The sequence below is a fragment of the Athene noctua genome, chromosome 1 (genome assembly GCF_965140245.1).
Source record: "Athene noctua chromosome 1, bAthNoc1.hap1.1, whole genome shotgun sequence".
Lineage (NCBI taxonomy): Eukaryota > Metazoa > Chordata > Aves > Strigiformes > Strigidae > Athene > Athene noctua.
The window spans coordinates 93,577,567-93,598,984 of NC_134037.1; the positions used below are offsets into that span (position 1 = coordinate 93,577,567).

The 21,418-nt window shown below is 51.0% G+C and overlaps 1 protein-coding gene across 1 annotated transcript; it reads left to right on the forward strand.

Annotated features, from left to right (window-relative positions):
- Positions 1 to 3,786: 3,786 nt before the first annotated feature.
- ABCC10 (ATP binding cassette subfamily C member 10) lies at positions 3,787 to 21,305 on the forward strand. The gene is made up of 22 exons (XM_074896952.1): positions 3,787 to 3,796; positions 4,707 to 4,903; positions 5,857 to 7,225; positions 8,490 to 8,717; positions 8,928 to 9,084; positions 9,674 to 9,813; positions 10,269 to 10,348; positions 10,490 to 10,661; positions 11,622 to 11,720; positions 11,931 to 12,120; positions 12,503 to 12,580; positions 12,971 to 13,159; positions 13,584 to 13,719; positions 14,079 to 14,274; positions 15,035 to 15,378; positions 15,538 to 15,707; positions 16,012 to 16,172; positions 16,601 to 16,854; positions 17,182 to 17,327; positions 17,777 to 17,874; positions 18,074 to 18,186; positions 20,219 to 21,305. Exons 2-22 carry the CDS (start codon positions 4,743 to 4,745, stop codon positions 20,352 to 20,354), a joined length of 4,617 nt encoding a protein of 1,538 aa, XP_074753053.1. The 5' UTR covers positions 3,787 to 3,796; positions 4,707 to 4,742; the 3' UTR covers positions 20,355 to 21,305.
- Positions 21,306 to 21,418: the final 113 nt, after the last annotated feature.

Genomic DNA, 21,418 nt, shown 5'->3' on the forward strand with positions numbered 1-21,418 from the left:
TATTTACTTGTAGCTGGGAAGTGTTATGGGCACGCAGCCTGTACTCCTTCCCTGACTCCAAATCCTGGGAGGGGTATTAAGTAATCTGTTACAAAATAGACTCAAAAGAGAAGGGGTGGGCAGTCTCCCTTTGCCAGACAACTCTTCCTCACTGTGGGTATATCAATCTAGAGCATTAAAAGCCTCTGCATAATAAACAATAAAATCTGGCCTGCGTTGGCCTGTGGGGGTGGATTAAATTAAACCTGATGTTGGGTGTTTTTTTTCAATTTTGAATGCTCTGATTTTTTTATAACTGTCAGGTGTATGATTATTTATAGTGTGCAAGGTACTTTGTAAGCAATATACTCACAAGCCTGTACTCCACATGGTGAATATCTTAAATTACAGAATCACAGAATCATCTAGGTTGGAAAAGACCTTGAAGATCATCCAGTCCAACCATCAACCCACCATTAACAGTTCCCAACTACACCACATCCCTCAGTGCTATGTGGACCCTACTCTTAAACACCTCTAGGGATGGGGACTCCACCACCTCCCTGGGCAGCCCATTCCAATGCCTAACAACCCCTTCTGGAAAGAAATGCTTCCTAAAATCCAGACTAAACTTTCCCTGGTGCAACTTGAGGCCATTCCTTCTTGTCCTATTGCTTATTACTTGGTTCAAGAGGCTCATCCCCAGCTCTCTGCAACCTCCTTTCAGGTAGCTGTAGAGGGCGATGAGGTCTCCCCTCAGCCTCCTCTTCTCCTGACTAAACACCCCCAGTTCCCTCAGCCGCTCCCCGTACGACCTGTGCTCCAGACCCTGCACCAGCTCCGTTGCCCTTCTCTGGACACGGTCGAGTCACTCAGTGTCCTTTTTGTAGTGAGGGGCCCAAAACTGAACACAGGAATCGAGGTGTGGCCTCACCAGTGCCGAGTACAGGGGTCAGATCCCTTCCCTGCCCCTGCTGGCCACGCTATTGCTGACGCAAGCCAGGATGCCATTGGCCTTCTTGGCCACCTGGGCACACTGCTGGCTCCTGTTCAGCCGGCTGTCAATCACACCCCCAGGTCCCTCTCTGACTGGCAGCTCTCCAGCCACTCCTCCCCAAGCCTGTAGCGCTGCTGGGGGTTGTTGTGGCCCAAGGGCAGCCCCCGGCATTTGGCCTTATTGAAACTCCTCCAGTTGGCCTCAGCCCATGGCTCCAGCCTGTCCAGGTCTCTCTGCAGAGCCTCCCTACCCTCGAGCAGATCAACACTCCCACCCAACTTCGTGTCATCTACAAGCTGACTGAGGGTGCACTCAATCCCCTCGTCTAGATCATCAATAAAGATGTTAAACAGGAGTGGCCCCAAAACCATGCCCTGGGGGACACCAAATCAGTCAATGTCACAGGCAGCAAAAAGGAGGAATGTCTGTTTAGATTCTTGCTATGTTCCTGTTTAAAAGTACTTATATGCAGAACAGGTGCCCATGATTTCAGATCAGTTAGGGTGGGTTGCTGTTATAGGTTGTTTTTTTTTCAATGTCCTTTATGTTTCATTTCGCATATGAGTGTAGATAATGCTGTCTAGAGCAAAAAGGGATTTGTGGCATCTGAAAGCTCTCCATCCTTCGGTTGAAGTGGAAAAGTTCATGTTTTTGAACATGAAGAGGTTAGGAGAGATGAGCAAGCAGAATGCAGCACATGAAAAAGCAGGACGCTAGAATGCAATGTGGCTGAAATAGAAAATCACTCTGAGAGTGATTAGTTCAAGAAAGAGGATGGTCTTTGTCCTGATATCAGAATTTCTCTGGTATCTTAAGTTAGGAGAAGTGGTTGTTTGGTTGGGCTTGTTCTGGTTTTCTGTTTGGGGTTTTTTGTGTTTGGTTGGGTTTTTTTTTTTTCATTTGGAAATAAATAAGACATCAGAACCACAAAATCTGAGTTTCACTTGTGTGCAGCTCATGCTCCAGCCTCACATATTCCCTGATGCTGTCTTTAGAGTTTGCAGCTTTCACAGCATTTTCTTGAAGGGATGCTTCCTTGAGCAGAGAAGACATAAAACTTATTATCAAGGCCTCTACAGCAAAGCTTATCATTCTAGAAACATTTGGACAACCTGTGGGGGAAAGAGCAGACTGGCCACATATACAGCATACACATCAGATAGCTTGGTCATGAAAGGGCAGCCTCACAACTCTGATGCACAGGCAAAGATTGCTCTCACAGCTGTGAGAAATCAGCATCCTCAGACACAACAATTAAACAAGAATATACATATATAGAGGACTTTAGGAAAACTGCACTCTTGTCCTGTTCTTTTCAAGGAAACTATGATTAGAGGGTACTGTGGCCTGCAAGCTCTTGCTGTTATCTCTGCTGTTACTCTACTCCATCAGCCAGATCCCTCTATTTTTTCAGGAATGTTACTGATACTTTCCTTTCTCAGCACCTCACCAATAACACTAATAAGCTCAGAACATGCTTTATGTACCTCTGATGAGCTGCATGTTGAAAGTAAATCTTGCTACCTGCGATGAATTATTTACAGGGACACACTAATTTCCTCTGGCAGGAGAGAGTACCGAAGGGAGGGTTTGGGAAAGTGAAGTATCCAGAGCATTTGCTATAAAAATTTCCAGGTAGTGTTGTGACATTTACTGCACGCTCCTGTTCCTGTAGAACAGTCTGGAGGGGATGAAGCTGGATATCCTCCTGGGTTAATTGTCTCTCAGCTGGAAAGTTGAGCGCTCACCCCCCAGTGCAACGTGCAGTAGTAGTAAAGATTGAGTGTCCTATTTGGGGATGCTGCTTGCATGTGTGTGTTTATGCTCTGGGCAAACATAGTCACTGTGCACAATACAGGTAAAACTGAGTGGTTTTGTTTACCTTGTGTTACTCAGATGATTGTATTAGGTTAACATAATGATCTCGCTTTGTGTGGCTGTTACTGTGCTAGGAGAGCTTGGCCTCTTCAGCTATACTGATCTATTGTTGGCAAAGCGCTCTTGCAGTAATGTCATCTACTACAAAAGCGCTTTTATACCCATAAAAGTACTGCCTGGGCTATACCTGCCAGTGCTGAATTCTGGATGCCCAGTGGTGCATAAATATTCCTGTGCTGGTTGACACAGCTACACTGCAAGTTTGTCACATGCATCTGGTGTGTGTTGGTATCGAAACATTCACGGAGTGCCAGGCGCTGTGGGCCAAATATGATAGGAGGAGGGGAGGGATAAACATGATCACCAGGAAGGAACTAGAAGAATTTTGAGGAAAATCACATTTGTTTGTGACCAGGGACTGACTTTTAGTTTCTTTTAAATTAGAAGATGAAAGTCTGAACTAGCTGCTCGTGTTTGATTCATTTGCTTCTCCTCCTTATCTCAGCCTCACGTTTTTGACCGAATCCCTGAACGCCCTTGGGTTCGCCACCTCCGCACGCACTTCAAAAGGCAGCTGAGCTGGAGCAGCGTGGGACGACCGCTCCCAAGCGCAGGGCCCGTGTGCGCCTCCCCGGCTGCCTGCGGCCGGGCCTCGGGCCTGGGCCGCCGCCGTCGGGGGGGGAGCTTGGCGCTCCCGTCTCCGAGCAGCCTCCCTGGTCCAGATCGCCCGGTTTGACTGGCGCTCTGGCTTCGCTGCCCGCCGGCTGGTACTCGGCCCCGGCCCTACAACGCCTCCCCCCGGCCTCCTCCCTGGGCCGCTCGGCACGCCCGCGGCCCGGCCCGGTGCCGGGGCTGCAGCGCGTCCTCCCGCCCCGCAGGGGGCGCCTCCGCGCCCTCACCGCACCTGCGGCCAGCGCGGAGGCGGGGGCGGGGCGAGCTGAGGTACGGCGGGGGGCGGGGGTCAAAGGTGCCTGTGCGGCGGGAACGGGCGGGGGGGTGGTGGCGCTGCCGCCGTTGCACGTCGTCCCGGTGGGAGTGTCCGGGGGGTCCCGCCCGCTGCAGGCCACGTGCCGGGCGCTCCGCCTGCCCCTTGGCCCGGAGAGGCCGTCCCCAGGGCTGTACCGCCGCAGGCCGGGGGCGCCGCCATGACCGGGCCCGGTCCCCTAGCTCTGGCGCTGCAGTGCCCTGTTCCTGCCCGCCGAGCTCGGTCCCGCGCCAAGCCTCTGGCTCTCAGCTGGCCCCAGGCTGGAGATGGTGCAGACAGAAACGGCTGTAAAGTCGAGGCGTTCCCGGGCGTGCTTCAGGCCGTGGGGCGGCACGCGACTACCGAGTCCTGCTGGTGCCGGTGACCGGTGTAGCTTGGAGGCACCGGCTGCTTTTTTGTATGGACACCAGCGCCCTCCCCTGTGATCTGGAGGGTGTATAATGTTACACGCTGTTTTAAGGCGTACCGTTGTGGGAATTGTTTTGAAGATGGAAACAGATTATTAAGCAGCTCAGAGTATTTTTCAGAGTGATGATTAGGAAGGCAAATGCTTCCTGCTGTTAGTTTCAAAGACTAAACTGGCCATGTGTAAAAATCAGCCTGGAAATAAGCAAAAAAAGCTTCAAATTCCCAGAGCATTGAGGTCCCAGAGTGCCTTGAGGGGACAATCAACATAATTTTAAACTGGAGCTTGATCGTTTTGCAAAGTAGATGATATGATAGCAAGTGCACAATAACAGAGCCTGGACTGTGTGACCCAGGAAGTTGCTTTTAGCCCTATGTTCACTTCTTATCACAGTCCACCTTGGACTGGGGCTGTACGTTTTTCAGTTTGTACCTCATGCTGGTTTTTCTTTTCTACCCTAGGAGCTCCTCTCTCTCACACTGAATTCCCAGCAAAGGATGGAAAACATCCTGGCTGGTTTGTGTGGGACCAGCCCAGAAGATCCACTCCCTGTGTGGGTTCATGGCAGTGTTGGCCATTGCTTTAATCAGCTGACATTAAATGTGATTCCTCATGTGATCCTTGCAGTGGTCAGTGCCTGCTTCCTTGGCACTCCAAGGTATGACAACTAACTTGTCTAGCTCTTGTTTATTATGCAGGACTGGAGGTGGGGTGGAAAGGCTGGAAATCAGATCTCCCTATAATGTGCTAAATATGTAATTAGAGAAGGACACAATATTACAGTGCTATTATATTTGTGAGCATCTGTCCTAAATCAGAGTACAGTGTACAGCTCTGGTCCCTCATTGCAGAAGAGAATCCAGAAAGAATAGAGAAGGTAGCATAAAATCACAGAAAATAATTCAAAAGAATTTCAGTGAATGGGGATTGGGAAAACTGGGAGTCTTCTGGGAGCCTTCTGGGAGAGGATGTAAATCCAAGGTGTCGTGGAAGATGGATATAAGGTAATAAGGGGTTCAGAGAAACCAAAAATTTTTTTTCTGTTTACCCTTTTCTGAAATTCATAAACATGGAGACATTCACTGACATTGAAAGGCCACAAATTACAATGAATCCAGTAGTAATGAAATATTTTGTTGGGCAGTACATTATGGACTTTACATACACAGCATCACTGAAATCAGCAGTGATAATGTTTCTAGACAAAATACCACGAAGTCAAATCAAGGATCAGAGATGTGACACAGAGAATTTAATCATCCAGAATTTCTGTTAAAGAGGTTAAATATACTTTTTTTTGGTTAATCCTCAAGGATTGGAGTCTGATTTGACCACAGAATATGGCAGTTTGCAAACAAATTTCTGTAGAGAAATGCTATTTGGTAGCATCTGAATCTCTGTTATTGATCAGGTACTGGGCTATATTGACCTGATGTGGTTCAGCAATGCCTCCAGTCTGAGAAAGTTACAAATCTAGGGAGGTGAATCCATGACGTTAAGTAAGAGTGAATAGATAAAGGGGAGAAGAGGAAAGGAAGAAAGGAGAGTATTCACTGAGAGGTGGTGAAATTTCAACTGTAAATTTTTTCTCTGCTCTTTCCTCCACTCCAGATCTTGCTCCAGGGTGCCTTGCAGGCCAGGCTGGGGGTGCAGAATCACCTCCTCCTTCATGCTTGCTGGCCTATTCCTTGCCGATACCATCCCAGCCACCATTTTTCAGCAAGAGCTGGGCCCTGTGTACCTGGAATTGCTGGCCAGTGGCACTGGTGCCCTGACATGGCTCACGCATGGCCTCGCTCTTCTCATGCTCTTCAGGTCGATTCACAGCTCTACCAGGGGCCCGGCAGCCCTTGCTCTCCTTGCTCTCTTACCCCTGCCTTCCCTCATCATCACGCTGGTGTGGTACTACCTACGTGGGACAGCTTGGTCCCCTGCCCACCCTGCTGCCTCCTCCAGGTTCGCCATTCTCTGTCTGCAGCTGGCCTCTCTGCTTGTGTATGTGATCGGCTGCCTCTTCCCCACCCCTGGCAGGCAAGACTTCCTCTCCATCGATCGCTCCTGGCAGCAAGACCAGCTTGTCTCGGAGCCAGGGATCCCAGTGCCTGATCAGCAGAGAGTAGCGGAAGATGGTGAGAGCTGGCTCTCACGCTTCTTTTATATTTGGATGAACCCTCTTATGAAATATGGCTATCAGTGGAAGCTGAACCAGCCACAGGATGTCTATGTGCTTCCTCGAAAGCTCCAGGCTGCCAGGGTCTGTGATCGGTTCTACTCTTGCTGGCAGAAGAAGGCAGCTCTGCACCAAGTAGAGGAAGAGACAGTGTCTCTTACTAGCCCAATCATTGCCGGAGGCGATGGGAGTAGTGATGCCCCGGACAGCTTGCACCGTGCCCAGGAGGCTGTGCAACTCTTCTCAGTCCTTCATGCAGCCTTTGGGCTTCGTTTCTACTCTCTTGGACTTCTCAAGCTGGCTGGCAACCTGCTGGGTTTCTCGGGTCCTCTGCTTCTGAACCTGCTGGTGAACTTCATGGAGTCACGGCAAGAGCCCCTGAGCCATGGGGTGCTCTATGCCCTTGGGCTCTTTGCTGGCTCCTTCCTGGGTGCTCTCTTGCGGAACCAGTTCAGCTATGAGGTGAACAAGGTGACACTGATGGTGCGGGCTGCTGTCATCTCTGCCATCTACCGCAAGGCTCTGCGTGTCAGCAGCACCAGCCTTACCCGCTTCACCGTGGGGGAAATTGTCAACTTCATGAGCACAGACACTAGTAGGTTGATCAACTTCTGCCTCAGCTTCCACGAGGTGTGGAGCCTGCCTTTCCAGTTTGCCATTACCCTCTACCTCCTCTACCAGCAAGTGGGGGTAGCCTTTCTGGGAGGCTTGGCTCTGACACTGCTGCTTGTGCCCATCAACAAGGTCATAGCGAACCGCATCATGATGAATAACAAGGAGATGCTGAAACACAAGGACACACGGGTCAAGGTGAGGGGTAGCTGGTGATTCTCTTGAGTTTGTTGCTACATTTTCTCCCCGTTTCCCCCTAAAACGTTGGCTTTTTGGCCACTTGTCATGATCCAAAGCAGATTAATTGAATCACAGCTGTTGAGAAAAATGCTAGAGGGGGCACACATACACACACTTGACTCAGAAATGTTTCAAGGTGATGCAGTTTCACTACCCACAAGATAGTGAACCTCTAATGCTTGTCTTGTCCTCTGGGCTAATTCAGGTTTCCTTGCAGGTTTCTGTGTGTAGTAGTTAAGGTTTTACTTCCTCTAAAGATGCTTCCTTCAGAGATGCTTCCATCCTGTTGCTCCACTAGTGCTGTCAATGGTGAGGTGGAGTCTGAAGAAAGGCAATGATCACAAACATAGTGGTTTTCTTTTGCTCCGAGCTTGGCACCCTCAGTCATCTTTTTCCACATATATGCAGTGCCATCTCTCTCCTCGCCACATGACAGACATTTGATTCCCACCTTTTAGCCTTGTATCTCCGATGTGAGGGGACAGCCCTTTCACTCACCATTTCCATCATGCTTTGGAAGCTTGACTTATGTTTCAAAGTCAACTCTGTGTCAGAACTGTTGGGAGCTTTAAAAATACTTCTTCTCCCAACAGAAGGTGCATCTAGTTGTGTGGGGTATGTTGGACTTTCTCCAACTATTGCAAGACCGGTTTGCTGAGTGAAGCCTCTCTTCCTTCATGTCACATCTCAGCTTGTTCTGCACGTGCTGACCTGAGAGCAGGGATGAGAGGACAGCATGCTGCAGGGACACCTGAGCTGCAGGGACAGCATGCTGCAGGGACACCTGAGCTGAGCCAGCCAGGCTCTGGGTACAGACTAGCTGTGTCATGGCAGCACTGGGCCTGAAAGTCAGGTGTTATTATCTCAAGGTCCTGTCAGGCTATAGTAGGTAAATGGCATCCAGGCTGGAGCTAGTAATTCCACACATCCCTTCGCCTGTGTTGCACATCCTTCACTGGAGAAGTAGTGTAATATTTTGCCTTTTCCTGAGCTGAACATTGCAGAGGTGGCTGAGGAAGCTGGTGGAATGAGTGAGAGCAAAGTTCCCAGTAGCTGCCACTTGAGTTTATGTCTTTGTTAGCAATAAATGGTTCCTGGTATCTGTAGCCTGGCCCTTAGCAGGAGGCAACTGCAAACCTGGCCCCAGCCCAGATGCCTAGCTGGCATTTCATGCATTAGGCAGGCACTGGTTGCTCTATGTGCTTTTCCTCTTTGCTTGCAGCTAATGACAGAGTTCCTGTGTGGCATTCGTGTGATCAAGTTTTATGCCTGGGAGAAGCACCTCAGCACCAGGATAAATGCCTGCCGGGCTAAAGAGCTGGAGAAGTTACGAGCCATCAAGTACTTGGATGCTGTGTGCGTGTATCTGTGGGCAGCACTGCCTGTTGTTGTCTCCATTGCCATCTTCATCACCTATGTCCTGTTGGGTCACCAGCTCACTGCCACGAAGGTGAGTAGGTAGTGGGGAGACCTCCAACCTTGTCTCCTGCAGAGGACAATCTACGGTGGGTCCACAGTTCTGAAGCATCTCCTCTGGGAAATAAACCCAGTCTGTGTCTCCTCTCAGCTCTTCAGGCTCTCACTAGTGAACTTGTTTGGAGGAGACAAGGTGCAAGGGAGGTGCTACCTCCAGCTCATGGCCATTTCCTTACCCATGCAGGTGTTCACAGCATTGGCCCTTGTTGGGATGCTTATTCTCCCCCTCAACAGCTTCCCATGGGTGTTGAATGGGACCTTGGAAGCCAAAGTTTCCCTGGATCGAATCCAGCGTTTCCTTGAACTCGTGGACCAGGACCTGGAAGCTTATTATGCCCTAGGTAATGGTGAAGGGTGCTGCTGGGCTTGGGCCCTGGGCAAGGGGCATTCAGAGTGGAGGCCTGAGGCCTAGGGGCAGTACTGGAGGGCAGCTGGCTGTCAGTCCATGATTCAAGACATTCAGTTGTCAGAGGCAGAGTAAAGGCACTTCATTTCTGTGGAAAAAGGGGGGACAAGGCTATAACATTCCTCTTCACCAGCTGTAGGCCATGGCTTGTCCCTACAGAACCCTGACATTGGTGACCCTTTAGAAGAAGCTTTTTGCCTTTTGCCAGCTCCCTGACATTCTTTTTACCTTCAACGATAATAAAACCAAGTTGTTCTTACAGTGTCTCCCTGACATCTGGCAGGTCATCATGTGTGTCTGCTGGTAATTGGAGATAGGAGGGTTTTAGGAAGGGAGGTATAAGTTTAAGGGTAAGTCAGCAGGCAAACGTCTCATTCTGTGGTTGGATCAAGGGCATCATGGCGGTGCCCTGTTTGTGGTCTCATCCATTTGGGAGCAAAGCTGATAGTATTTGTGATGCCAGATGCCTTTCATTTTCTGGCCTTCTCATAGCATTGCAATTCTGTGCTGCTTTTCTCTTGCAGATAGCCCTTCAGGTACTGCTGCTGCCATGGAGATGCAATGTGCAGCCTTCTCATGGGCACCAGATGAGGAGGAAAGCACCAGGCAGCCCTTTTCCACAGGCACTCTGCAACTGCACGTTGAGAACCTGTCAGTGAGAAAGGTGAGCAAGGATGCAGAGAAGAATGTCACTAGAGAAGCCAAATAATGGAGCAGACGTGGCATGTTTTCCTGGTCTTAGAAGCCGTGCATCAAATTCTTTTGTTTGTCAAGGACACATTACATCTCTCAGAGCTGAAGGGTGCTGGAGGAGATCCAGGCATGGCTTACAGACACGAGATGAACCAGCTCCCTTTGCTTTCTACCACTGCTGTGGGAAAAGACTGGGCAGGGAACACAGCTCGACTCCAGAGTTAACAGTCCTTGCAGGTTTATGTCCTGCCCTATCAGGAGTCTGGCTTACCTAACAACTGCACTCAGCTCTGCTGCTGAACCTGTGAGATAGTCCTAGTTTAAGACAGCAGACAGCTTTCTTACAGGCTACACATGGCTCAAAAAATCTGTATGAGCCATCCTGTATTAGTGTATCACATTGCTCCTTTTCATTTCCCTTTGCAGGGGATGCTCCTGGGGGTTGTTGGGAAGGTCGGCTCTGGCAAAAGCTCTCTGCTTGCAGCCATCACTGGAGAGCTTATTAAGTAAGTAAAGACTTTCCATGCCTGGTCCCTCCATACCACAGCAGGCAGGGACTATCCAGTGCTATCCCTATTTATAGACCATTTTATTTGCCAAGAGTCCTCCTTTGTTGCCCTTTCCACCCACTTCTGGTGTGCTTGCAGACAAGGAGGACGAGTGTATGTTAGTGACCTGGAGCAAGGATTTGGTCTGGCCACACAGGAGCCTTGGATACAGTTTACCACTGTCCGTGAGAACATCCTTTTTGGGCGGGAATATGATGCCAGGCTGTACGAGGAGGTGGTGGAGGCCTGCGCCCTCTCCGAGGACCTGAACGTGAGTGCCTAAACTTTAAACGTGCCAGGGCCTTCTTGGCCAGTTTTTGCATCCAGCCTGAGCCTCAGTGGGAGCAGTTTTCATTCTTTCAGGCTATAGACTGCTTTTGCAATGTCCCGATCACACAGCGTTGCTCTGATTACAGCCCCAAACCATGCCTAGCCCCACAGTTCTTTAAGACATGAAGTCACTCTGGTAGCACTTTGGATCGTTTCTGCTGCTGCTGAGCCAAAAGCTCTTGATCCTGGGGAAAGGAGATGTTCTTGCAAAGCTGATGACTGCAGGATTTTTCAGGCAGAACCTATCAGCAGCTGATGTTTTTTTGGATCAGAAGAAACTTCCCTGGGTTATGGAAGGCCTGGGTTCTGTGGTCCTCCTGTTAATAATATACATATTCTAGGTTTGAGGCTTATGGCTGTATTAGTCAGTAAACCTGGCTGTTCTGTATGGTAGGAAGCTAGCCTTCTCCTCCAGATTATAACCTGATGCCTGATTTTCTGAAGCACCAAGCACTAGGAGCTCCTGTTTACTTTGGCAGAAGCTATGAATGCTCTGTAAAGACAAGCTATTTTAGAAGTAGTATACTATGCCTATGTTACCAAATCAAGAGGAAACTGTTTCCAGCTATTGAAACTTCACTGGTAAACTATTTGGATGTGCCCTGGCATGATTTTGGTGCAGGCACAGGTCTTGCTCACCCAGAAAATTCCCAGGCACAATTTCAGAGTTATCTCAGACCAGAAGTTGCTCTCAATGGGTAGTTCAGATGTGACCCCCCTATTCTGGTGTGTAAGAGAGTTTAGTTGCATAAATGCCAAGCTTGCCCGTTGTCTGCAGAACCAGTGTATAGACTGTTGCATTGTTTAATTTTGCTAAGGTGTCACCCTAAGGATGCCAGAGGCAGGAGAGGGTCCCAAAAGTTTCCTGTCCCTTCTAAATGGATTTTCTTGGATGTTTCAGATTTTACCAGCAGGTGACCAGACAGAGGTGGGTGAAAATGGTGTGACACTCAGTGGGGGACAGAAGGCTCGAATAGCACTTGCCAGAGCCGTTTACCAGGTAAATAGCAAAGAAGTCATGCTGTAGGAGATTGTGCCCAGTGCCAAATCAGACGTAAAGAAGCAGTACCATGTGCTTGTCTTAAACTGCATCATGCTGGCCTAAAGGTGCTGGCAGCGTGCCACACAGCAGCACTTGCACTTTTCTCTACAGTACTGCCTGCTCCGGCAGGGCCACCAGCTGTACCCTTGTCTTTTGTCTCCCTCTTAGGAGAAAGAGCTTTACCTCCTTGATGATCCCCTGGCTGCTGTTGATGCAGACGTAGCCAACCATCTTATGCGGAAATGCATTCTTGGAGTTCTCAAACACAAGACCAGGATCCTTTGCACGCACAGAACAGAGTTTTTGGAGAAGGCCGATGCCTTGTTGTTGATAGACAATGGCACAATAGTTAAGACAGGTACACTGGCTGTTTTCTCATTCCTTTGTGCCTGTGTACCAGTCTTGTAATGGCTTGAACAAAGATGGATATAAGGGAATAGGATTAACTAGTACGGAACCCAGTGATAAAGAGCTTGAAGACACTGCATGTGGGCAAAGATGGGGTGGAAGGGAATATGCAGATGCACAGATGAAACAGGACAGCCCCAGAGGTGGGGAACTGATAAGGCAGAAGTCCATAGCAGGTTGTATGGAGCAGGGCCTTCAAGGGTGCATGTGCTGTGAGAGAAAATAGGGAATGTTATGAGAGAACAAAACTGGGCCATTTCATGCAAGAGGCAATGAGTAGCTTGCATCTCTTCCTCACAGACTCTGAAGCATTTGCACGTCTCTTTTCGCAGGCACACCAGCTGATATCTTGCCACTTGTGGAAGCCTTCCCCAAGTTCAAGGATACGGACAAGAGGCAGAAGGATAAAGGTCTATATCTGGCAAGCTCAAGGGTGGCCAGGGCAGCACAGCTCAGCTGCCCACCCAGACAGAACCTGTACTTGATGGCTGCTGGCTTTAGAGCAGATTTTACACCACCTTGCTCTGCTGTGGCAGTGCTGATTTGTGGATAGTGTGTGCACAGAGGGAGAGGAGGCACATGTATTGTTGGGTATTGATCTGGAGCAGTATTTGGATTTGTTTTTCTACAGTGGTCCAGCTTTGGATGAAGGTCTGCCAGGATTGGTGCACCTGTCTTGAAAGAGGAGAAGGGGAAGAAAAGTCTCCCTCATAGCATAGACTTGCTTTGTTCACAGCAAGGAGTGGCTGCAGGAGGAGCTTATGTCGTACTGACCTTTGATTTTGCTTCCACTCCCACAGCCCCTGTTGAACAGGGTCAGGAAGAGGCCATAGAGACAGAGGCAGATGAATCAACACAAAATGTTCTCATCCACAAGGAGGAAGAGAAGAAAGAAGGGGCAGTGGCTTTTCAGGTGTACAAGGCATATTGGATGTCAGTGGGCAGCTGCTTGGCATTATCCATCCTCTTCTCACTGCTCCTGATGCAAGGTGAGGCAGTGGCCCAGCAGCATATCTCTCAGACTTTCTTCTCTCATTCCCAGGTTGTGTGGAGTCCAGGGAAGAAAAGTGGCCAGGGGTTTAATCACTCTCCCTGCGGCAGGAAGACCCCTTTTCTCTTCCTGAAACTAAAGTAGCACAGTTGGGGAGGTGGCACATGTGGGAACAGGATCTGGTGTCTCATTGCTGCAGTTGTGTCTGCTGCTCTAGCAGTGCCCTGTCGCTGCTGCAGCTCAAGGCTGTTGCCTTGCTCCTGCTCTACTACTAACAGTGGAGAATGAAGGCAGGGGAAGACTAGACTGGGCAGTGAGACAGTAACAGAAGTTGTGCAGCAGCTTCCCCTCCAGCTTTTCTGCTTCATATTTGCTGATTGGAAGGCTGAATCCCTCTTTATGCAGTCTGTCTTTCTCTGTAGCATCCAGAAATATCTCAGATTGGTGGCTGTCATACTGGATCTCCAGCATATCCCAGACAGCAAACACCTCAGTGATGGTCTGCTCAGCTTCCCCGCCTTCCCCAGAGCTGCTTCTCTTCTCCGTTGTTGGGCTTGTGTAAGTGAATCTGGTCAAGAGATGCCAAAGAAAGATGGAAACACACTCCCATTTTGCCCTTAAGGGCATTTCCTGTGAAGATAAACTGACTACCCCACTGCAGGGGGTCTGTGTGGCTGCTTTGACAATGAAAGAGACTCGAAATCTCTGACCTGATGAGGTGCCTGAAGGGCTTCTGCCTGGGGCTGATGGAAGACCTCTAGCTATGTAGTAATTGGAGTGCTTGTCCCAGCATGCCGAAACGAGTGGTTTCTCACAGTAGTATCAGCTCGAATATGCCAGGTTGTCATGACCTGCATGTAAGTTTACTGTCATGGGGACCTCGGCAGATTTGTAATCTTCCTCCTTCTGTGTTCCAGCTCCCCCATTCAAGCTCTGGACACCACCGCAGTCCCTTCCAATGGCTCACTGGATGTGAATTTCTACCTGATAGTTTACGGGAGCATTGCAGGGGCCAACTCCCTCTTCACCATTCTTCGAGCCTTCCTGTTTGCTTACGGTACTATCCGTGCCGCCACTGTCATTCACAGCCGACTGCTCCAGAGGGCTCTGAAGGTAATGGTCAGAAAGTCCAGGGCAGGCTGGGGCTCCTGCAAGTCACTCTGCCTTGATGTTCCTCTCATAGTTGGGAGCACATGTTTGGGAGGTGGATTAGGGTTTCTGCTGGTATTAGCTGATGAGCTCCCCATAGTGTTATATTCAAAAAGGGCTGCACCACAGCCAGCAGAAGGAGCCAATGAGCTGGCATTCAGAATGTGTCCTGTGAGGCGTGTTCCATTCCATGGAGCGGTGTTCCATGGCTGCCACCTGCATCTGTTCACTCGTTAGGTTTAGATATATAGCCAAGGTGAGGGCCAGTTGAATCCAAGTAGCTTTTGCAGAGTCATGAGCTCAAATTCAGATGAGATTGGAAGGGGTCATTAAGCAAGATTCAGGGCTGATGCTGGCATATGCCAGTTAACTTTCTTCAGGATCTGGACTTCCTTGGGTCCTCAGGCTAGAGTTGGGGTTAGAAGATTGGAAGATAGGATTAGAGGCTAGGATTGTCTCACTGGCTACTGGTTGACCAGTATGGGATCTGAGTGACTGCTGTCTTGGTAGCTGTCTGCCATTTGCCACAGAAGGGCTCCTTCCTTTTACCATGTGAACAGCATGAGTTTTTTGGCTGAGAGTGGATGCTGGGTTTGGAGTCTGAAACTTCTTCTCCAGCTGAGGAAAGGAAATGGGCTGTGGGTTATTTGCTCCCCTTGGTGCTGCTCTCCTGGGCATTGACTGCAGCTGACGGGCTCTTACTTTCTGCTTCCCTTGTTGCCAGGCCACAGTCACCTTCTTTGACACCACACCAACAGGCCGGATCCTGAACCGCTTCTCCTCAGACCTGTACTGCGTGGATGACAGCCTACCATTTATCCTCAACATCTTCCTGGCCAACATGTATGGGCTCTTGGGCATGCTGGTGATAATCACCTATGGCCTCCCATGGATTGGTCTGGTCTTACTCCCTCTGGCTGCCCTCTACTTCTCCATCCAGCGCTATTACCGGCGCACGTCCCGGGAGCTCAAGCGCCTTTATAGCATCACCCTGTCTCCCATTTACACTCACTTCTCAGAGACCCTCTCGGGACTGAGCACCATCAGAGCCATGCGGGCAACACAAAGGTGAGTGGAAGGAAGGAGCACCCAGAGAAACGGAGCTTTGGCTTTATAGACCAGGGCTTTCCTGATGTGGGGCTGGTTATAGAGTGGCAGGAATGCCCCTGGTCTGGGGCAGCAGGAACGGAGGTTGAGTGGTGCAAATCTCTGTTGTGCACCTGCCAGGTTTGAGTTGGAGAATCAGCTGCGCCTGGAGCAGAACCAGCGCTGCCTCTTTGCCAGCAATACAGCGATGCAGTGGCTGGACATCCGCTTGCAGATGATTGGGGTCGCTGTGGTTACTGCTATTGCAGGAATTGCCATCATCCAGCACCAGAAGCAACTGGGAAATCCAGGTAGGCTGCCAGGGCTTGTTCTATGCCCACCCTTAGGCTGCGGCCCAGGGATTCCTCCTCTCCTAGCCCAGAGCTGCACATCTTCCTACACTGGGGCAAGATCCAGAGCTTCTGCCTCTTGTCCCTCTGCAAGTCACCCACAGTGTAGTGCTTCAGCTCCTGTCCCTCTTCCTGTGTGTCCCCATCCTCATGTGGGATCCCAGGCTCCAGAGTGCTGTCTTCTCCCTTGTTTCTTTGTCCTGCTACTAAGATCCTGCCTCCTTCTGTGCCAGTAAAATTCTTTCTTATACTTTTGTCCTCGCAGGACTTGTGGGCCTGGCACTCTCATATGCCCTGTCTGTCACAAACCTGCTCTCAGGCCTCATTTCCAGCTTCACTCTGACAGAGACCATGATGGTGAGTGTGGAGCGGACAGAGGAATACACCACAGACATCCCCACGGAGCCCCAGGATAAACTGGTCCAGGTAGAAGCTCAAATAATGTTCTCAGGGACTGGCCCATCTTCTGGCTCTGTACCCTGAACTTGCCTCCTGGGAAGATCACAGGGTTCCGGTGAGTGGGTGAAAGGCCCTCACCCACAGAATCCACTTTGTTTGTTCATCCTTTACCAGTACAGCCCTTGGGGGGGTGGGGATGAATCTCTGGCAGGAGCTGGTGAAGGTTGGAATGACAGGAAGGGGTAGGAGAGCAGAACAGGTGCTAGGTCCAAGCTGTGAGACAAAACCAAGCCTAGGAGGGGTCCTCCAGAGTTGGAGCTGGGCTGTGCGTTGGGTCTGCTCAGGAGCCAAGCAATCATCCAAAGAGATGGATGGGCTTGGCCTGTGGGGCGGTGAGGCTGAAGATGACAGCGGGTTTTGGTCGTACCTTGTCTCATCTGGGTGTCCTTCTTTAGGTTGCTGCTGACTGGCCAAGCCAGGGGCTTGTGGAGTTCCAGCACGTTGTCCTGGCCTACAGAGTGGGCTTGCCTAATGCACTTGATGGTGTGAGCTTCACTGTTTATCCTGGAGAGAAGGTGGGGATTGTGGGTCGCACAGGTTCTGGAAAATCCACCCTTTTCTTGGCCCTTTTCCGCATGCTGGAGCTGAAATCAGGCCGGATTCTCCTGGATGGTGTTGACAGCCAGCTGGTGGGCTTGGAGGAGCTGAGGTATGGAGGGCTGAGCAGAGTGGTGGGTAGCTGGCAGAGCCTGGAGGCTGAGAGCTCTCACTGGTTGGATGCCAAAGGGAAGAGTGAGGAGCAAAGGACTTACTGTTGTAGCACCCTATTGTCTGATTGTGGAAGTTTCTTATGAGTTGTGCTGTTGTTCCTGAACAGCTGTGCTAAGGAAACCAGGCTGAATATGCGACCCATGTCTCTGTGCCTCTAAGATATGCAGCAAGCCAATACACCCCACCCCAGAAAAAAAAAAAAAAAAAAGCAGTTGCTTTTCTGCAGAACCCACCCCATGAGCCCTCAGCTTTTGTCTGCTTGCAGATCTAGGCTGGCCATCATCCCCCAGGATCCGTTTTTGTTCAGTGGCTCAATTCGAGAGAACCTGGACCCCCAGGGAAAACGGACAGATGCTGAGCTCCTCGAGGTGCTAGAGCAGTGCCACCTGCGGGATGCTGTTACTCAGATGGGTGAGTCTGAACCCAGTGAGAAGCAGCTGGGGAGCCCTGGTACTGGGGGATGGAAGAAGGTCCCAGTCAGGGAGCTGAGGAAAAGGCACAGATGGATGCAGTAGGGAATTGGTTCGGTGAGGCCGCACTAAGGACCAGGGTGGGAACAGGTCAGTGAGACCCATTGGCATCCTTTTGGATTTAGTGGCAAGGGACTGGCAGGTGATGGATTGGGTAGCAGGATATTGCTGATGAGACCAGCCCCAGTGGGTGTTCGAGCAGATCCCGAGAGATAAGCCAGCCCCTAGTTCTAGGGGAATGTGTGCTGGATGAGGCTTGCGTCCAGGCGTAAAGACTCTGGTTCCCAAGGCCTGGGATTTTGAGTGCTACTGGGAAAACCCCAGACTAGGGGAGCTGCCTGGGGCTGGCACAGAGCCTGGTGGGGTGACTGCTGAGTTTGACCCCTGCAGGTGGATTGGACAGCGAGCTGGGAGAGAGGGGAAAGAGTCTGTCCCTGGGCCAGAGACAGCTGGTGTGTCTGGCAAGAGCCCTCCTGACGCAGGCCAAGGTGAGTGCCTTGCCTCTATTGGACCAAGAGGGAGGATGGGCTGCTGACGGCTGTGTTGGGACAGCAGGACAGAGTGCTCCGGAGTTGGGGGTGTGATGGGAACAGATGGCCTGTGCCACCTTCTTGGGCTGTCTCCAGGCAGGGATTGGGATCTTCCCCGTGGTGCTGGGGAGCTCCCTTCAGTCTCTGTCCCTGGCAGGTGCTGTGCATCGATGAGGCCACAGCCAGCGTGGATCAGAAGACAGACCAGCTGCTGCAGCAGACCATCCGCCAGCGCTTTGCTGACAAAACTGTTTTGACAATTGCTCACAGGTATGGAGAAAGCCGTGCTCTGTGCCTCATTTCATCCCACCACTCACGCTCACAAGGGAGCGGTGGCTGTACCTGCCATGCCTGGGCCTTGAGCTGAGCAGGGAGGTCTAGTGATGAGGCTTTTCAAATGCAAAAGGCTGGACCTTGCCTATTTGCCTTTTCTGCTTTATTAACCCCTGGGTGCTGGGAACAACTGAATGTGAAAACGTACCCAGAAACTGGGAGAGAGCAAAGGGCTAAACGCTGCATCATATGGCAGATGGCTCTTCCTGGGCACCGCTTAGTGGGACCGGGGGAGCGAACTGGACCTTGTGGTTCTGCCAAGTTAGGGCAAGAGCAGTGGAGAACTATCCTACAGACAGGAGCAGTGTGGCGATGGGGGAGGAGCGGGTGTCTCTGGCTCAGTAGAGGGCACTGCAGGACAGCCGGAGGCCGAGGGCCGCAACCAACTCCTGGCCAGGGGAGGCAGAACGCTGGGTAGCTCCGTTTTCCAAAAACTGAGTTTTGGTCCCAGCCTGCACCCAATGCCAGCAAGCTAGACCGGCCAGGCAGGACAGGGCAACAGTGCTTGCCTTAGAGTTGAGAGGTTTAGTGTAGGAGTACGGGCAGTAGATGATTACGGGCAGAGGGAGGAGGGAAAAACATGAATGCTGTGGATACTGAGGACAGGTTAGCATTAGGCAGTGCTCCCACTCTTGCCAAGTGGAGGAGAATTTGGAGGAGGGTTAGGCACTTGCATGGAAGATGTTTTCAAAGCACAAGGTTACCACAAAAATAATAATCAAACTAGCAGGTGGCAGGGGCTGGTGTCCTGCTGCACAGAAGTGGGAGTGGCAGATGACAGGCAGGGTGGGCTGGGCCTGGCAAGTGAATCAAATGAGTCTTGTTCAATACATCAGATAGGAGGGAGCCAGGATGGGTGTGAAGGGAGCGTGGTTCCTACACTGGGGATATTATGTATAAATAGAGTAGAAAGGTGAGGGCACTGTGGGCTGAGGTGTGTGTTTGGCATAGGGCCCTCGAGGCCACCTCTGATGGACGAGTAATTGGAGAGAACCAGCAGAGGAGGGAGTGGCAAAACAAGGCAACAAGACTGGGCAACAAGATGGCCCCAACCCTTCTTCCACTGGGATGAAGGGAGGTGGGGGAGAACAGTAAGGAGGGAGAGGTGGTGATGGGGTTGTTTTGTACCCATGGTTCTTCCATGTCATTCAGCTTCAGGTGAACCATTAATTGGACGGGTGAAATCTAGCATGGGAAGTGACTCAGTACTTGTCCCTTGCCCTTCCAGGTCACTTCCAGTGCAGCAGCCTGGCACTCTTGGGGATGAATGTGTAACCAGAGTCCTGAACTCCATAACACTTTTTACCTGTTCAAATCCTTTGCAGTGTCTTCCCTGGACTTGCAGCTTTGTAGGGCTGTAGTTTTGCACTGAACAGTACATGGCTGTGCAAAGGCATTCCTGCCGTCCTGTCTTCCCTCCCCAGGGCCAGAGGTTGCTGCCCTGCTAGCAGTCTGGGCAGAACTGCGGGCATACGTGTGCTGTGGTTGGCAGTCTGGCAACTACAAATTCCCTGGTGGTGGCAGCATAAGCAATGATGCCAGACTTCTGGGGATGGCAGCTGGGGCACAAGTCCATTTCTGCTGCCCCCAGGAGGTGGCAGTTGAGGAAATGTAGAGGCAAACAGAAGCAACTCAGTAATACTTCTATGGGAACAGAGACATCCTGTGCAAGCCCAGATCAGGTGTGCCCCGAGCTCTCCCTCCGAAGAGCTTCCCTCTGCGCTCCTGGTGCCCTGCCACGTGCAGCAACTGGAAGGCATCACTGCGCTCTCCTGAGAGGTGGTGCATTTCAGCAGTGTGCAGAGGCTCTCTGAGGAGCTAGACTGCAGTGTGCCCAAGGGTACAAGGAGATGCTCCACAGATCCTTATGTTGGGTGTGTCTTGAGGCACCCCTTGACAGCAGGGGAAGCAGTATCCAGGGTTTCTTCTCAGATCCACCAACACGTGTCCTGGCGTTTGCTGTCCACAGGCTGAACACCATCTTGGACTCAGACCGTGTGCTGGTGATGCAAGCTGGGAGAGTGGCAGAGCTGGATTCACCCACCTGTCTAAGCCAGAAAGATGGCTCCTTGTTCCAGCGCCTCCTGCACAGTGGGCAGCAGTGACCTCCTTCCTGGGCTGAGCCCAGGCAGCCCTCCTGGCTCTGTGCCTGATTTTCCTCCTGCCTCAGACACCAGCCCTGTCCCTGCAGGACCAGGATCTGCCGCGGTGAGGGAAGGGGTTATTCCCACCTGCAGTCAGCAATTGTGGGTCCTCAGGGATGGGAGCATGGAACTGCAGCCTTTCCTTTAGTAGGGAAGATGGGACCTGGTATTTAGGGCCATGCAAGCCTGGCTGGTGGGATACTGCTCCCCTCCAAGGCTCCCCTTTGAGATTACAGAGGAATTTTCTGCCCACTGAAAAATCAGTGACTCCTAGTCTGAGACTTAGTCTCACATGTGTAATTTAAAATAAAGTGGAAACATCCTTGTGAAGTTCCATTTTTCAGGTCCCTGTCCCCTTTTCCCCCTAGAGAGAGTTTTCCTTGTGAGATACCCGAGTGGTACTCTCTCTGCACAAAGACAACCCTACCCGCTCCCTATTGCTTTCAGAGGGCAGACCTTGCCAAGCCCTGAAAGCTGCACTCAAGCACCTTGCTGCTTTTCCTCCAGTTTACAGTAGAGAAGGCCTTCCCCTGAAGGGCCAGAATGGGATTACATTAAAGGCCTCTAAGGCTAGTTCTTTCAAGACCACTTTTCCAAGGGAAATTCCCTATCCCTCCTGCCCTGCTCCCAGCTGCACAAACCCATGGCAGCTTTCAGTTTTAGGATCAGATTGCTCTTCCTGTTGGCATCCTTGGACCCAAGAGTTGGGTTTTCCCCTTCTCCCCAACACTCTAAGGCAAGGCCGAGCAGGCACACACCTTTGCTCTGCTGTCCTGAGGCAGGTCTCGTTCTTCCTCCTGTGGGAGCCATCTCCACCCCTGCAGCCAGCGTATGGGGCAGGACAACTGTGCCACTATCTGGGTTTGCATTTTTGAGGGAAGTGATGGAGATACTCATCCAGAACAAGGAGCTGAGCAACCTGATCTAATTGGACCTCCTGAGAGCAGGAGGTTGGTGTCCAGAGGTCCCTTGCAACCTGAATTATTTTACAATTCTCTGATACACTGTTTCTGGGCTTGTGTTTG